This window comes from Sylvia atricapilla, chromosome 20, assembly GCF_009819655.1.
Source record: "Sylvia atricapilla isolate bSylAtr1 chromosome 20, bSylAtr1.pri, whole genome shotgun sequence".
NCBI lineage: Eukaryota > Metazoa > Chordata > Aves > Passeriformes > Sylviidae > Sylvia > Sylvia atricapilla.
This window is the reverse complement of record NC_089159.1, coordinates 6,460,870-6,476,047: the sequence shown is the minus strand read 5'-3', so window position 1 is coordinate 6,476,047 and position 15,178 is coordinate 6,460,870. Positions and strand designations below refer to the sequence as shown.

The 15,178-nt window shown below is 54.2% G+C and overlaps 1 protein-coding gene across 2 annotated transcripts in view; it reads left to right on the top strand.

Moving 5' to 3' along the window:
• The window catches only part of SMG6 (SMG6 nonsense mediated mRNA decay factor), a 105,427-nt gene that overhangs the window by 44,314 nt on the left and 45,935 nt on the right, over positions 1-15,178 (top strand). For both annotated transcript variants that reach the window (XM_066333344.1, XM_066333343.1), the window contains exons 11-12: positions 6,579-6,695; positions 7,204-7,372. In XM_066333344.1, coding sequence (XP_066189441.1) covers positions 6,579-6,695; positions 7,204-7,372 — 286 coding nt within the window. The remainder of the gene's footprint in view (positions 1-6,578; positions 6,696-7,203; positions 7,373-15,178) is intronic.

The following is a 15,178-nucleotide window of genomic DNA, read 5'->3' as shown; positions in this document are numbered from 1 at the left end:
CTGGGAGTGCCAGTGACTCACAGGTCCCCTGTGAGGAGTCTTGGGGAAATGCCCCGCAGCTGTAAGCATCCCCCTGACTTCTGCTGCTTTATATTCCCGTGGTTGTGTGCGGTCTTTACCAGCCCGGGCCGGCAGCAGGGCTCTCCTCACCCATTTCCTGCAGACAGCCCCACCCCGGGGGGCTGCCCTGTAGCCGTGCCAGGGCTGTGTCTGGTGGGGAGTGACTCACGGGGAAAGCTGTGTCTGAGCGGTGAGGGAGCAAAGGAATTACCTTCAGGTGGTGTCAGCTCCGAGGTGACCAGCCCGGGTCTCTTCCCCTCAGGGCAGCAGCCAGCTGGTGAATCAGTTGTCTGTGCCTGCAGAGTTGATGTGCTGACACATCAGCCGGGTGCCTTCGCCCCCAGCCCTGTGCTCACCGAGCTCCTGCAGTTCCTGTGTCCCCTGGCCAGCCTGTTATGTCATCCTTGGGATTGTGTCCATAGAACTGTTCGTTCTTTTGAGTGCCTTCCCATACAGTCCTTCACCCTGTCACCAGGAAAGGTGGCTTCAGCTGTTGTTCCCTGGGAGCAGAGCACATCCTTGCTGCTCTGCCAGCACTGGGATCACCTGCTGCCAGCACTGCTCCAGGCTTCCCGGCCTGGAGCCACAGCTCAGGTGAGGATGGAGAGGCCGGCATGGAGACTGTCCCACTGGAGCCCTCCTGACCCTTGGCCGGAGCAGTCTGATTGCTTCAATCAAAGGAATCTGGTCTGCTTTGAGATTTGTTGGCTGGGATTGTTTTAACTGTGGAAGCTTCAGCATTTCTTGTGTTTTGTTAGCTGGGACGGGTGGATGGAGGAGCATGTCCACTGCTTGCTTGTAAGCTCAGGCATTACTCCCTTCCACCCAAACTGGGGGCACACTCAGAGCAGAAGAGCTGGGAGCCCTCACTCCCTGCCCCATCCCTGTGAGCAGCCCATGTGTCCTGTGCTCGCTGTGCCCCAATTGTCCCTTGCAGGATTTCCTTCAGCACATGGCACTCGAGCAGCCACGAGAAGCTTCCTCCAGCAAATCCCTCTCCTCGTAGGCGGCTGCCCCTTGCTCTTTTCCCATTCCCATTTCCTGTGGTTGGTTGTGTTGCCCTAATAAAAGTTTGGCACTGCTGTTTTGCACACCCTAGTGGGAGAGGGGATGTGTTTATCACTTTTCCTGGAGATTATCTGTTTAAGCACTCTCTGACAGTTACAATAACAAGGGCAGCGCGTTGTGTTTCCCAGCAAAAGGACACTCGCTGCTGAAAGATGTATAGCACTAATTAGAAATACATAACATCCGGCCACATGGCAGCCTTCTCCCGGCCGCTCCATTTCCTGAGCTCAGACGACTTTGACGACAGTTGGTTTATGTTTTCCATGAATATAACCTTCTCAGAGAAACACAAATTTCTCCCCGGTACAAAAGTCCCCTTTTTCTCTCTGCCTCTCTCCCCTGTGGAACAGGTAGATTTATGGCTGCAGAAATCCTGGGTCGGGCTCTGCTGCAGGGCTGGGTGGGAGCCGAGCCCACAGACACTGGGAGAACCCAGGTAGGAGCTTGCAGAGGGCGCTGCAGCTGCTGATCCAATCCCTGCAGGAAACTGCCTCCTGGTAGGAAAACAGCGCTCTCTGTGCAGCCCAGACTTCAGCTGGAAAAAAAACCTCTTTCCTACATGCAAAGAGACAGGAGGACTCCTCTTCTTGATCTTCAGAAAAACCTCCCATCACTGGTTCCCAGTTGCTTTTGCTCTGTTCTTGCAGTCTGATGATCATCAGCTCCCATTTTTTCCATCCCGTCCCTCTCCTTCTGTCATCTTTGGGCTCTGCTTCAGAGCAGATTGCCTGGGCACCAGTTGGAGGAGTCTGGGTCCTGTCTCCAGCTCACAGCAAGCAGCAGTCACTCACGCAAGGACATTTTTACAGAAGTCCCCACCTGCTGGATGGGAGCAGGGCAGTTGCTCTGCTGCCTGTAACACAGGTGAAAGGAGGTAGGAAGATGGAGCATGCTCAAGGAGGTGAAATCTTATCAGGTTTTAACTGTTGAAATGAATTCTTATTGAGTATGGAAAAACTGCTGTCTTTCAGATGTTTATAGCTTGGCCAAGTGGGGACAGATTTCTAGTAGGACAGGAAAACTCTCTGGTAAAAAGGTTATTCTGCAGCAGAATCTCAGATCCTTGTTACAGCATTTGCAGTTGCTAGATTAGCTCAAGGAAAAGGTTGTAAATGTTTTCTTACAAGCAAGGGTAAGCCACTCTCTTGTTTCCTAGCCTCATTCTCACAAGTGGCCCAGCTGTTTTGGCTGAAGATTTCCAGGAGAATGCAGGCTGAGACAGGCACCTAGCATGGAAACTTCAGCAAAGTCTGAGCCAGCTAGAAAAGGGGCTGACGAGTGGCAAGTGTCAGGCAGGGTGCTCAGAACTGTCAGAGCTCGTGTCCCGCTGCCAGTTTGGTTTCCAGAGCCCTGGCCTTCACAGGGGTCTGCAGGGCTCTTTTCTGATGCAGAAAGACAGATCTTTGAGGCAAATTCAGCCCATGAAGTGTGGAGTAGTGCAAATCAGTTGTTTCAAAGTGTTTGGTGACACTCCTGCTTTAAAATCCTCTGCCTCCTCCCTTCTAGCCCCACGCAGCATTCCACGAACCAGAATTTTGCTGATGTTGCTGTGGGGGCTACAAGTGGTCAAGCAACAGCTCCAGCCTAAGGAAGCTCCCCAAAGGAGGATTTTTGGGCCAGCTCAGCTCCCTGCTGTGGCTGCAGCATGGCTCCAGGGGCCGTGTGTTGGTACAACAACACAGAACAAGGGTGTGAATTCACCCTGAGTCAGTCTTGGCTGCGAGTGCAGCAGCCCTGACCTTAGGTTGTGATTTAACAAGCACTTACTGAGGCAGCAGTGCCAGCTTTGCCCACCTGCCTCTGCACCCACGCAGCACCTTTGGAGGCAGTGGCACAGCTGAGAGGTGACATTTGTGAGCCCTGAGCTGCATGATGCTGCTCACAGGGTGGCTGCGCAGGCGAGAGCTGAGAGGTGACGTGACAGGAGCTGTTTGTCCAGGGCTGGCATTAACAGGGAGTTACGAGGGGAGAAAGGTGGAGAGGGGAATGTGTTGTGGTTGGTGGTGTTGGATGATTTCCTGTGGAGTGTCACTGCTGTGGCTGCTGGTCGCACAGAGGAGCCACAGCTCCAGCTACCTCAGAGCTTGTGACCTCGTGGCCCCTTCCTTTGTTTGTGATTTCTTTCCACAGTTGCCTGACACCTCCATGGTGTGCCTCAGCTGCACAGCGTGGCTGGGTGTGAATTGGGAGGGTTATCTGATTACAGCCCCGTTTGGGGTTTCAGGGGAGGAAGTGGAGTGGATTTGTGGCAGCTTTAGCTGTTTTGGGGTGCCATTGATGCCACTGGAAGTCTCTGTCACCAAGCTTTTGGTGACAGCCTGTGGGGGTAGGATGCATGGCTGCCTGTGACCTGACAGTCGTGCTTCACCTGTGCCCACTGTGAATCTGGGGAAACAGATCTGGGAATTACAGAGTTTGCCCTGCTTTGGGCAGTCAGGATCTCTCTGCCTGCTCTTGTTGGTCTGAGGCAGCTGGTATCTCCATTTTTACTAGTGCTGTGCAACTGCAGGGGCAGAAATGACCTGTGTGTCACTCCATCCTCCAAAAACATCTCTTTTCCAATAACTTTGTGTCTCAATGTGCATTACCAGCAGCACAGACCATTGCTCAGCTCAGAAGTAATGATGCCCTGTGGGCTCCAGAGCAGATTTGTTGCTCCAACCCTCATTTCAGCATATTTTCTACAGAGTGTTTTCCTCTTAGTGCCAGGGTAGGCTCAGACACTGAGTGGTTACAGAGTTTGTTTCCTTATTGCCCGTCACTCAAAACATTTTACAAGTTTCTGTTTGAACAGCCCAGGTTGCCCTTTGCCCTTTGATGTACTCTCGCCTTGTCTGTCTCCTGTGGCAGGGGTAGCCTGGGGTTTGTCCCCACAGCCTCTGTTAGCCCTCACCACTGGCTCCCAGCTCAGGGCAAGCCAAAGCTCCCAGCCTCCCGAGGAAAGTGGTGAAAAGGCACAGAGAGAAAGTTTATCATGATTTATGGTGCTTTCCTCTTTTGTCCTACAATTAAGCTCTTAAAAGCCTTTGCTGGTGCATGTTCAGGGGTCTTGAACAAGCACCCACCTGGATGTTTGTCTTTGCTGGAGGAGCCTCCTGGGAATGAGGCTGATGAGCTCATCCGGTGAAGGAACATTCAGGACTGGGGGAGTTTTGTGCGTTTTATGAGTTTAATGATGAGCTGACAACACCCTTGGTAGCTGAGCTGGAACTGTGTGACAACAGCTCTTAGGTGTGGGTGTCCTAATGCTCTTACCTGCACAGTGGGCAGCTTTGCAGGCTGTACCAGGGCTCAGCACTGTTGGGGTACATTGGAGCACCTTGGCATTATGACCTGGTGGGCACAGGGTTTGTGTTTGCAGCAGCACAAGATGTTTGATGGACAGCTGTACTTGCCACAGCCCAAGTGCAGGAAACTTTTTACTGTAGTTTGGTTGTTAAATGTGTGGGGAACTTGCAGCCTGCAGCAAGAGCTGCTGGTGGCAGTGAGAAGGGCTGGGACCAAGCATGGCCACAGCCACCACAGAGCACTGGTCCAGATTTTGGAGCCAGTCTCTGAAATACACCCTGAAATACGGGATGCTCGTCACCTTCGCCATCACAAACACCTTTAAGCTTTGCTTGTTTTGGAGGGGGTCAGGATGTAGCTTTTGCTCCAGCTCAGTTTGGGGATCACTGTGAGTCTGGCTTGAGCACAGTCCCTGGAGTCCTGGGTGCTGCCCACTCAAAGTGTGGGGGTCCGTGCTGAAATGCCCAGTGATTTTCACCACCCAGGGGACTTGCCAGACTCAGGTGTGGCAGCTGGACCACCGTGGTCGTGTTGTGTGTCCATTTTACACAAGAAGTGAAGACAGTGCAGCATCTCACCCGAGTGCAGGAGGAGGGAGCACGGGGAAGACAACAGTAATTTCTTGGACGGGACTGTGGCCAGCGCACTGGGACTAACACTCTTAATTGTGGGAAAGGCTTCATGAAAGAGATTTACTGTCCCAGAGTGGTCACATCTTTAGTTTTATGTTTCCTCCAAAAGCTGATAGCCCCTGCAGTACGGCACTTCCTACCATTGCTCTGCGGCACCAGTTCAGCCCTGGCTCTGTAAGCAAAGCACCCTCATTCATCTACCAGGTGCCTTTGGTGCCAGCCTGGGTTACCCTCTACACTGGGTGCTGAACTCACTGACAGCCGTAAGAACTGTCAATCCAGCCTTCAGATGTTCCTCCTTATTTTTCCTGTATTTTCTTGGTGTGTTCTTGTCTCTTTTTTTGGATGTTTTTGACCTCCCACCCTACTCCTCTGAAATGATCTGTCCTTAAAACCCCACTGTTTATTCTGTGTACCTCAGGTGTTTTGTTAGCCCTGGCTTAAATGTGGTCTCAGTGTCTTGCTATAATCCTCTTGCTGTTTGCTCAAAATCCCTGCTCTGCCACATCTGGGCAGTTCAGCTCCCAACACCTCTGTGCTGACGTGCAGCTGGTGCTGGGGGGCTCTGAGGGCTCTCCCTCCCTGTGTCAGCCCTGGGGTTTGACTCACCCATTCAGTCAGTACCTGTGAGTTTGTAAAAACCCTCTGCCTGGCTTGGGGCAGCTGTTCTCAGGGTGGGAGCTCTGATCCTGCAGTAAGCCAGCAAGGAGCATGCTGCACAGAGCAACGGCACTGATGGGTAGGAACCCAGTAAATGTGTGGGTTTTCCCCAGCAAACAACTTCCCCACATCCTGGGAGGATGTGCATGGGGAGTAGAGGGAGTTGGGAGGGCAGGGGCTGCTCTTAAGGCTTAAACCCCTTCTGGGAGCTCTGGGGCAGGCTGGCATGTCCCACTGTCCTCCCCTGCCCTAACCCACGCCTGGCTCCAGGCAGTTCCCTCGAGCCAGCTCCCCGCTGCTCCCAGCAGCCTCAGAAGTGGTTTCTGGCTGGGTGTAGATGTGCCGGGGGGATTTGCTCTCACTCCGAGCCGGCTCTGTTTGGAAGAGCTGTGGTCATGTGGCATCTCCTTGAGTAACAGTTCCAATTAAGCTCTCTTGACAAGCTGTTGTGTGACTGTGAAACTAATGGGAGGAGCCCCTTCCTCAGCTGCTGAGGTTAAAACTCCAGCAGGGACAGAGATCAAACATGCAGCTAATTACCCTTTTAACACTTGAACATACCCCCCTCCTCAGGGGAAGGCATCAGCCCCAAGCAGCAGCTTCTGTGCTGGGAGCCCTGAGCGCCAGTGTGATCCTGGCTGGCTCAGCACATGCCATGGGGTTGGGCATGGTGTGGGCAGGGTGGCTGCATCCTCTTCCCACTCCAGAGCAGCTATTCACCACCTTTTCCTTCCCTACATGGAGCAATTATGTCTGGAATAGGTGTAAATTAGGGAATTGCTCACCCCTGCCCCTCATGGGATGCAGAAAGGGAGGCTATGAAGGTGAAACCAGATGGAACATCTGACCCAAAGCCTCTCTATCTCCTAGAGTGCATCTCTGAGGATTGCCGCTCCGTCATCCAGGAACAGGCCACGGCCCTGGGGCTCTCCATGTTTGCACTCCTGGTGAGGAGGTGCACCAACCTGCTGAGGGAATGTGTGCCAGGTAAGGGCTTAGCAGCAGGATCCGTGCAGGGGCCCACGAGGCAGCCTGGTGGGGGTCAGGCCTTCATTCCCTGCTGGTTTTTACATCCCTTCCCCTCTTATCATTCCCCCCCAGCACCCCAAGCTCTGCCCAGGTTGTAACTAGATGAGCTGCAGGAAAACCCCTGATGTGTGGCAGATAGAAATGTTTGGAACATAGGGATAGACTGAGGCCATGTTTTCTGCCAACAGCTAGGAAACTTCCCAAAACTGGGACCTGGGAATCTTATCTCTGTGATTGGTGCAGTGGCACCCTGCTGCCCTCAGTAAAAGGGATCACAAACACCCTGGCTTGGTCTCCAGACCAGTCTGTGTAGGGAGAACAGATTTGTCTTTGTGCTCTTTGTGGGTTGTGGCTGTTCCCTTGTGTGTCCAAGGCTGGGATGTTGGGATCTGTGTCATACTTTCCCAGTCCCTGCCTGAGCCTGGCTGTGGTGAGCTGCCTCAGCTCTCACGTCTTGTATTTGCAGTTCAGCCACAAGAGATGGAGCAGGAGGATGAGGAGGACGACATCAAGGTCTCTGCCTTGCCCCAGGACCTGAAGGAGCTGCTCCCCAGTGTGAAGGTCTGGTCAGACTGGATGCTTGGCCACCCGGACACCTGGAATCCTCCTCCAACGTCTCTTGAGCTCCCCAAACAGTACGTGCACCCTCTGGTTTCTGCTCCTTCCCTGATCTCCTCGTGCCACCCTTCCCCCTTGCTCATTCTTTTCTGTTGGCTGTGGCACCATCACCTGAACACCCAGGCAAGGCCCACTGTCCAGGGAATGTTGGGAATTTGTCACCCTTGGTGACACAGTGACTTCTTCACTGATGTGTGAGTGGGGCTGGAGGGTGCCTGGTGGCTGCCCTGTGTGTCCATGTGTTAGAAGATGGCTTATGAGGTGGATTTTTACTTTCTGCTTAGGATATGCGTCTGGTTTTGTTGGGATACCCTTCCTTTAGGAGTTCTGCTGGCCCAGCCAGCTGGAGAGGCAGGGCCTTCCTCTGGACCAGACGGAACTTCATTTCCAGCCTAAGTGTTTTGTTGCCTTTTTCTTCACTGAGTCAGGCCAACCTTGGTTGGGCTGGGCTAACCTGGAGCAGCTTGCCTATTTCTGGAGCTCCAAGAGTCACCTCCCCTCTGCTTCAGAAACCGCTGGTCCCTGCAACTCACAAAAGGGTTAATTTTCTGAACTGGCTGATTTCAGCCCATTAGTCCATAATGCGGACTAGGCAATTTGCATATTTTTGGACAGAAAATTGAGCGGAGGGGCCAAGTATGGAGTATGCGAAGGAGCGTCTGAGCATGCTCTGTAGCTGCTTTCCCGCAGGATTTTCCATCTGCCTCCGGTACTCCGGATCCAGAGCCTGAAATCACGTCTTATTGTTAATCCAAAGGAGCCAGAACCCAGGGTGATGGGAAGGCGCATTAAGAGTAATCCAGCAAAGTGGCTTAACCATTAATGGGTCCCCGCTCCGTGCGTCAGGTCCAGTCCTGCTCTCCTGGTTTATTGCCTCTTACTCCAGTTCTTTTTCATTTGGCTGAGGAAATGGAAATCTCACACAGGAAGTTCTGGGCCTCATTTTGTGGAGATGGAGTCTGTTTTCTGTTTGTCGGCTGCTCGGTGTGGGACCGCTGCCTGCTCATGTGAACTGCTGCCCATCTTTGGGCAGGAACTCAAACTGGGATCCGTCACGTGAGCCTGGCTGCACCAATCCCCCCGTTCCCCTCGCGCTGGCTGCGCAGGGAGCCGCCGAGCCCTTGGCCACGGGCAGCCTCGAGATGGAATTTCTGATTGGGTTCACTCAGCCAGCGCTCGGCGCCTGCCCTGGGATGAGCTGCTCCCCCTCCTGCAGGGCACGGGGCTGTGTCCCCCCAGGGTGACAGGGCAGGTGCTCCTGCTCACCCGTTGGGGTGGGAGAAGGTGGTGGTAGCCCACCCCAGGGCTCATGGGAGAACGGTGGGCATAGACTGGGGGCTCTGCTCTGCAAGATCCTGATGTGTTCAGTGGAGGAATGAGTGTGTCTGTCTTGCTTGGCCTCTCCACGGAGGGTGGCTGAGCAGCCCCTCTTGTCCCACCGTGCCCATCCTGTCCCTCCTGCCCCATGTTGGCTCTCAACTCCTCCACCCCAATGCTCTTTGGCTCACATGGAGAATCTGCCTTTGCCATGCTGCTGTTCCAGCCCAGACCTCTTATATGGATGGGTGTTGGTGGTCCAGGATTCTGGGATAGCAGTGGTTGAGTTTCCATGGAGATGCAGGTAGTGATGAACAGCAGGGAACCAGCTCTGCTCTTGGACATGACCTGGGATTTGCAACATTTGCCCTGGGGATAGGAAAAGAAAATGAGAGCACTGGGTTAGTATTTCAGCTCTCTATTGACACAAGCCTGCTGGCTGCCCTGTGGCTCTTCAGGAACCAGGTAGAGCCACCAAGTCCAGGGGTTTAGATAGGAACAGCTTCAAAGGAGTTTAGAAGTAAAACATGGGTCGGAGCAGCAGGCGTGGTGGAGTAAGCCAAGGTTTATGGGCAGGGTGAGCTCAGGAGCAGGGAGAGCACGTGAGGAGCAAGTGCAGATGCCAAGTTACAGAGCTGAGTGAGGGGCCTGTGCCGTGTCACACATGCTCCTGCCACTGGGACGTGCTGTGAGATCCCACCACTGCCAACAGAGGAGCTGGTTGGATACTCTTAAACCACTTTCCTTGCCTCTTGTGATGGCATGGGCATAGAAAAAGGAAATCCCCTGAAGCACAGCAGCGCCCTGCAGAGATGCCATGAACGTGCTAAAGCTTCTGGAAAAAACAAGCCTCATACCCACCTGGAAGCCTGCTCAGAGCTCACATCAAAGTGCAGCTCATCCAGGGCCAGAATGCTGGCCTGGGCTCGTGGCCAGCAGGGCAGCTTGGCAGGGCTCGGCCAGAGCTTTGGGCTGGGGCTGTGTGTCCCAAGGTCTCTCTTGCCATGTTCGCAATCGCTCCTTCTTCATATGGGAGAGGGCTGGGGGACTTTGAGAACGTCTAAACTCAGCCCAGCTGTGGCAGTTGGTTTATTGCTTTCAGCTGGTACTTGAACCCGGGTCCTGGTCTTGGAGTCTTTCCCAGGTTTAATCCCCGGAGCTTTCTCTGCAGCTGTATGACACTGCGCTGACCCCGAATGAGGATAGGAAAATAGAAACGGTGCCAAGCCAGAGTCTCTTTTTCATTTGGAGTCTGGCTGTCTGCCCATGACCAGGGTTACATAATGGGAAACATAGCTGGGGCTCTGGAGAGCCCGCGTTTCACCACGCTGCCCAGACCTTCGCGTTCTGATGCTATATATCTTCCTAATTGTAGCTCGGATGCATTTATCACACTGCTGGATTTGAGTCCTTACAATAAAAAAAAAAACAACCAACCCCACACCAAATTCCTCAGCTCACTGCTTTCCCCCTTGGACAGAGGCGGAGGGAAAGGTGTGAGGGGTGAGCACTGCCGAAAGCCAGCAGATGGATGGGAGCCATGCGGGAGTGGGCTCTATGGAGTGGGATGAGAGGCTCAGGAGGCTGTGTCTTCAGGCTCCTTTTTCTTGGTGGGAGCTTGGGAATGAACCCTGGTTCCTGGCAGGCATCCTCTCCTTACCTGGGGGCTCAGCAGTCTTGAATTCAACCCAGGCAGGAAGCTTCATCTTTCCCCAGATCTGCCCTTCTTGGTCTGGTGCACTCCTCCAGCTCCTGGCCGCACTGCATGGTCATCACAGCTCAGGGGATGCCCTGGAACAGGTTTTCAGTTGCTGGACTTCCTAACTACCTCTCTGTGTGTATTCGAGAGGTGAAAAGTGTCTTTCCAATTTTGGAAGAGTTGCTCAGTGAGCTTTCCATACTCTTTCCTCATGTCTTTCCAGAATAGGAGCTAAACTTAAGCTTGGACATTTCTGCTTCAGTGCCTCGGGAAGTGTGTGTCTGAACCAGGTGTTGCCAGGTCTTCGAGCAGCAAGCAGCTGTCACATTTGTATTTTAAAATTAATTTCTGTCTTCATGTTTCATGGCAAACCTTGTGTTGAGTTCTCTGCAGGTGGTTTAAGGCAGTTAGAGGAGCGTCTTTCAGACCAAATGTCCCCGGGAGTGAATTGCAGAGATTGGGGTGTAAAAGCAGGGATTCTGGGACAAAGGGAGCAGGGCGGGTCCCCTAAGGCAGAGATACTGGCAGCAGATGAGTCAAAAGGTGGATCTCCAAAGAGGCTGCTGTATAAGTGAGTCCATCCCTTTTTGGGACATGTGGCTGGGAAGAAGGTGAAAAAGGCTGGACAGAGCTGCTCCTTGCTCTGTTCTGTTGCCACAATTAATCCGCTGCTAAATGAAGCACAAGGACTGATGGGGAAGCCACTGGCTAGACAGACACTGCTGCAGGGCTGACCCTGGCAAATCCATGCTCCTTCCACACAGGGCCAAGGGCCTCTCAGTTTGTGGAGACTGTCTGCAAGCATTTAAAAATGGTTAATTTAAACCAAGTATTAAATTAAATCCAAAAGCTGTGAGCACATTCTAGAGCTTACCTTCCCAGAGAGATGTGCCAGATTGCTCTCATCACATCGCTCTCGCGGAGAAGTGTCACTGAGATGGCAGCTCCCACTGGGAAGGATGGACAGAGTCTTGCACAGGGGTGCCAAGACATTGCTGGAGTTTGCTGGAGACTAAATGGAAAATCCCTTTTGCAGATCCCATCCTCAGTAACGCTGGCCACCAGAGTTTCCCTATCGAGAGATCAAAGCCAGGGTTCAGAGGTGTCTCAGTAGTGTAAACCTGGCTGAGACTGGAGATAAAGTCGACCTAAGGAGAAGCCAAAAGTCCCTGTGGAGAAGGGGGCTGTGGCAAAACAGAGGCTGGCTGGGAGGACACTGCACCTCTCCTGGGTAAAGAGCATCCCTCCAGCTCCAAAGGTGGGTTCCTGGAAGAGGAATGGGTTTCTGGATGCCTGGCTGGCCAAGGGGACCACGTGCAGAGCACAGTGGGGGAAATCACCGATGCAGAAGGGCTGTGACCACCTCATCCTGCTCTGAGCTCTCACCAAGGCTGGTGAAGGCCTTTTGGGAAGAGCTCCCACGGCCAACCCTTTCTTGCTCCTTGCAAAGGAGCCACTTTTAGTTCAGCTGCCCGTGTCCCAGGGGAGAGGAAAGGCGTGAGGAGGATGCAGAGCACCTCATCCGGCGGGCACCGGGAGCCGGCGGTGCCTGGCCCCGGGAGCGTTTGCCATCTGCGCGGCAGCGCGGCTCGGCAGCGGCTGGGAACACAATGCAGGGCTTCTTCTGCGCCGCGCTTTCCGGGTTTGTGCTGCAGCTGTGCAGTTTGGATGTTAGTGTTTAAACAAGCTGGTATTACACAGGAAATGGCCACCTCCACAGGCCCCCGCAGGCTTGTAACATGGGGTCATTGTGCTTGATATTAATCACCAGGCAGCCCTCACCCCCGGTGAGGATGGCCGATCACACCCGAGCCCCGCGCGGGGAATCGGTGAGCATCAGCCTCACCCTGGCATCCTTTGCTCTCATCACGCTTTGCTGCGTGCCTTTTGCCTTGTGGTGATGCCCATCCGGGCGTCCTCTCTGCCAGGAGCCCTCCCCAGCCTTGCTGGGGCGGTGCTCAGCCCCGGGGCCGTGGTCCAGCTCTTTGCGCACTTGCGCGGCTCTCGCCGCTGCCTGGCCGGGCCGTGTCCGTCGGCGTTGCAGCTGGGCTGCGCTCACACTGACAGCTACATTAAACCTGGAATCCTGAGGCAATAAAAAAGAAATTAACTCTTATTTTTTTTTCCTGTCCTAGTGGAATAAGCAAATGTAAATGTGTCTGTGGGGAAGTGAATGAACCCCCGTTCCGAGGAAAGACCTCGCGCTCACCCCCTTCTCGCTTCCTCGGTTAAAAGCTCTGGGAGCCTCGTCCCTGTACCTGGGAGCTGAGTGCCTGGGCTCGGTGTCAGTAATTCAGGGCCTCCCTCCGCAGAGGGACGTTGAAACTGTGGCACTGTGCATGCACAGAGCTTCCAGGCACCTGGAGCTGCCTGGGCTCTGCACAGAGGCTCCGGCACCGCCGCGCCGTGGGGTGACATAAGCCAGAAATGCCTGGGGGTGACTGTGAGGTGGTCCTGGGCAGGGGCAGTGGGGAGAAGGAGGCTGACAGGGCTCACAAGTGTTGTGTGACCTTCCAGGGCAAGTGCGTGTCCCAGCAGGAGATTCACAGGGCCGTAGGTGTCAGTGTGAGCCGTTTGTCCTCGCTGGCTTTGCCAGCAGTAGCAGCTGGTGAATGATCTTGGTGGTGCCAGTGATGGGAGATGCGCTGCAGAGGAGGAGCTGCATCCTAGGGGGTGGCAGAAAATGGTCAGAACTGATCTCTGCAGCGCTGCCTCTGCCATCACAGGAGAAAACCAGGGAAAAATGCCAACACTACTTCTTTCTTGGCTTTCTGAAGGCTCTGCAGGGTGCTGCTGGGGTAGCAGTGCAGTGAGAGCTGGCTACCCAGGGAGCCAGCACAGTCTGAGGTTTGACTGAAGTGAGGCCAGGGTGGGAATCTGTCACATCCAGGGCAAATGGGAGATGTGGCAAGGTACTGTCAAGCCGTAGGTGAAGGATGAAGTGACGGGCTGCTCTCACACTCAGGGGTGGTGGGGGGTGCCCTGCCTGGCAGTGCTGCCCGGGGGGAAAGGACAGGGAGCTGCTGGGGTGGGTGCCTGCAAGGCGTTAGCAGTGCCAGCTCAGTGACTGCTCCTGTGGCATTTCTCTGACTTTGGATGCCAAGCCCTGTGGAGAGAGATGCTCCCTGTACTTTATCTGTGCTGATACCCCTGTGCTGATACCACCACCCTGGCCCTGCTGTGAATCCCAGTCCAGCCCAGCATCCTGCTACTGCCCTCTGCCTCACTCTCACCCTCAGTGTCATCGTCATCATCACCCCTGCCTGCAGCTCTGTTTTTTGGGAATATGAGTGAGCACTCTGCAATGTGTTTCTTTCCTCTCTCCTCCACCACAGCCCCACGCACCTGGCTGTCCCAGCCCCCTGGAAATATCCCCTACATCTCTGCCTGTCCCAAACACTCCAGTGCTCTCATTCCCCAGCAGTTTTGGGCACTTTTCCCATTCCTCTCCCTGCTGATGTCTCTGCATCTCCTTCATCCCAGCGAGCCCTCGTGGCCGTGGGGCCCCACCAGTGCTATGTGACTGGCCTCAGGCAGCCAAGCCCAGTTGCCAGCAGGGCACTGGGGGAGGCTGAGCCTCCCAAGCCCTGTGCATCTCCCATGGGCAGAGCTCGCCTTGGAGGTGGCCCAGAGCAGCCCTATCACATCCGGTGCTTGTCTCTGCAGCCTGGGCCGGAGGATAAACTATCAGGGCTGTGGGGCAGTGGATCATTCCTCTTATTATTTTCTTCTTTTGCAGATAGGGGTCGTGGAAAGTTCAGTTCCTTTTAACCCTCGCAGCTCTGTTTATTTTCCAGCTGGTAGCACAAATGCAGCGTTTCCCATTACATCACAAAGGGCCTCGGACAGATCCCTCCGAAAAACGTGTTGCAACTGTTTATTTTTTTCCATATTTAAACATTTCTGACAGCCAGACCTGGCTGAGCCAAGCGATGGAGCTTTGTGAATGAACCCAGCTCCTGGTGTCTGTGACCAGAGGGTTTTGAAGGACCTCTTCTCCCCTGGAGGACGTGGGCTAGGGCTGGCTTGGGGACGTGGGCGACTCTGCGTTACATGTGTGCTGATTACGTGCCGGGCTTTGATTAATGGCTCCTCATTCTGCCTGGCTCCCAGGACGCTCTTGAAAACAAGATGTTTCATTTCAGTGTGCTTTCCTGGTACATTGATTCCCGTAAATAACCGAGTGCAGACTCTGTCCACCTGGAGCAGTTCAAAGAGCAGGGGGCCTCCCTCCAGCCCTGGGCTGCCTCGGCCCGCACCGGTCACTGCTGCACCCCTGGGGATGCTGGATTCCCTGTGCTTTTCTCCAGAGGTGTGGGCTGGAGGAGCAGTCTACCAGAACCACATCAGCCCCAGTTTCCCCTATTTCCTACTTAAATCCCAGTTTACATCCTAAAAAAACCACCCAATCTGAGTGTTTGTAGAAACAGGAGGGAGAAATCCAGTGTGAGGCAGCCTGCTCAGCTGTAATATCCCCATGCTTGTTGCTTGTTTCCCTGCGTTCTCCACACTGGCTCTCTCTGGGGTGCTGGACCATCCCCAGGTTGTGCTCAGCTGTGGGGATATATGATGGGAATGCGTGGGGAGCGGTCCAGGGCTCCCGAGTTTGCACCCTGGACATCACTGCCACTCTGGGAACGTGAGACATGGCAGAGGCACATATGCAGGTCACTCGTGAGAGTTGAAACCTGTGGCCAGAAGCAAAACACGGCTTTAACCCCTTGTGGCTGGGGTTTAACTGTGAAAATCTCTGTGCTGCAGAGCGTGGTTACAGCAGATAAGAGGCAGTGCAAAGGAGAGGATGCTC